The sequence below is a fragment of the Mus pahari genome, chromosome 3 (assembly GCF_900095145.1).
Source record: "Mus pahari chromosome 3, PAHARI_EIJ_v1.1, whole genome shotgun sequence".
NCBI classification, from domain to species: Eukaryota; Metazoa; Chordata; class Mammalia; order Rodentia; family Muridae; genus Mus; species Mus pahari.
This window is the reverse complement of record NC_034592.1, coordinates 134,247,025-134,249,075: the sequence shown is the minus strand read 5'-3', so window position 1 is coordinate 134,249,075 and position 2,051 is coordinate 134,247,025. Positions and strand designations below refer to the sequence as shown.

At 58.4% G+C, this 2,051-nt stretch overlaps 1 protein-coding gene across 1 annotated transcript in view; it reads right to left on the bottom strand.

Moving 5' to 3' along the window:
• Angpt4 (angiopoietin 4) overlaps nt 1-554 on the bottom strand; it is a 33,315-nt gene extending 32,761 nt beyond the window's left edge. The window contains exon 1 of the mRNA XM_021194765.1: nt 86-554. Coding sequence (XP_021050424.1) covers nt 86-421 — 336 coding nt within the window. The 5' untranslated portion in view covers nt 422-554. The remainder of the gene's footprint in view (nt 1-85) is intronic.
• Between the last annotated feature and the right edge of the window lie 1,497 nt (nt 555-2,051).

Below are 2,051 nucleotides of genomic sequence, written 5' to 3'. Positions count from 1 at the left end.
ATGAACACCTCTGGGCTGATACGCCACCTGATGATGGGGCAGTCCCCTAGCCACCCTCTAGCCCACCACACGACCCCAGCTGTACCTTCAGCAGCCACTGAGTGTTATTCTCTAGTATCTTCTCCAGCTGGCTCACGCGCTGGGCCCGCTGGGCCCGCTGGGCTCGCCAGTCTGTTAGGTGTAGCCTCGAGGCAGGCAAGTCCCTCTGGAGGCTATTTGAGCCCCCCAAACCCTCAGGTGACGCCGTCGGGGTCAGCTGACAGATATCAGGCTCTGGCACCACAAAGGTGTAGCTGCACTGGCCACGCCGGACCTGGTGAATCTGGCGGTGCCCACTGGCTTCTGGCCCTCTGTGCTGGGCTGCAGCCATGGCGGCCAGCAGGAGGAGGCCATCTAGGAGCATAGCTGGCTGGCAGAGCATCCGAGACTAAGTGGTGGTGAGGAGGTCTTGTCAGAGGTACCAGGACAGGTAACTCCTCACAGCCAGCCTTCGCCCAGATGTGCTGTGCAGCTGGGGCCGGGACCTGTGATGCAGAGTCCTACTGCTGTAAGTCCTGAGGGCCAGTTCCTCTGGGCTATTTATACTCGGGGCAGCCACAGCTGCTGGCTTCCCCTCTGAGGCCTCGCCTCCTGCTCCCACCCCCTAGCCACCTCTGTCCTCTCTCTGTCCCTTCCTGCCTCTTCCTTCTGCTTCTGAGGCTTTGATTGTGCAGTGGGGCCTGTCCTCCCTGGCGGGCCCAAGGCCGCCCATGCGCTCGCACACGCACACACTGGACCACAGCTCAGGCAAGGCTCTCTCCCAAGTGGGAAGCATCTTCCCCCCCCTCTCCCCAGCTTTCTCTTCTCTCCACCCTTACCCCTGTCCCCCAAAGCCCGGTTCTCAAGTTTCAGTCCCTCCACCTTCCCCCTCTGATTCCAAGTTAGGCTTGGAACACAAGCAGTGACCCCTAGAGCAGCCTCGGGGGGTGGGGGAGAGCAAGGAGAGGCTGGGGAAACAGCCCGGAGACAGGGAGCTTTCCAAGGCTGGAGTAGAGTCCTGTGGGTGCCCAGCACAACTGGCTCCTGGCCTCCCTTCTCCCTTGGGGCCTGGGGTGGGGCCATTCCACTCTGTGGTGGCTCTGGCTTCATGGTGGCGCCAGGAACCAGAAGTCTCCTGGGTAGGTTGTCCCAGGACTTCCTGTTCTGGGTGGTAAGTCTTGGGCCAGGGGAGTATCCTGGCCAGTACCCCCAGAATCAAATGTAGCTGGCCCTAAATCTTATGCTCCTGCTGCAAAACAGAGCAAGACAAAGCTCTTATTTGAGGAATGCATGCATGGATGTCCTGGCTCAGGGACTTGAGGAATTTGCAGTTTGCTGTTCAAAGCCCAGCCGTGCCGCTTGCCAGCTGTGTGGCTTTCACCAAGTCCTGTTAGCCTCTGTGCTTTAGCTTCTTGAGCAAGAAAAGTCCCAGTACTCACTCCACCGAGCGTGATGGTCACTGAGTCAGGTTGTGTTGTGCAGGGACACGCTGGGGAGGCACGGTGTCACCATTTGCTTCCTTCTCTTCCTCCTTCAGATATAGCGTTGAAAGCCTGAGAATACAGGGATTGATCTCTGGGGCCGTGGTCATGGGGGTGCGGGGCGGGGGACTGGTAGTTGCTTCTAGTGGGGTGCCTTTGAGTCTGTACCTCGGGGTGTAGGCATCCCAGCTTCATGGTGTGTTTCTTCTCTTATGCTTTTTGAACTCTTGATGAATGGATGAATGAATGAATGAACGAACAAACAAGAGTTCATTGTGACCTGAGCCCTGGACCAGGTAGGACCCTGGCAGGAGGCTCTAGTAGGAAAAACAGCTGCACATGAGGACAGCAGGCAGCATTTGAGGTGCCTGCCTGCCTGCCTGCCTGCCTGCCTGCCTGCCTGCCTGCAAGAGCTCAGCAGGCCAGCTCTGTCTTGGTTGCCTTGATCACAGATGAAGCCAGGGAGGCAGAAACACATGGATTCAGAACAGGAGCGCAGCTCCGTGTATGCCCTGTGCCTAACACACGGGAGCGTAGGCTAAAGGGCAGCCA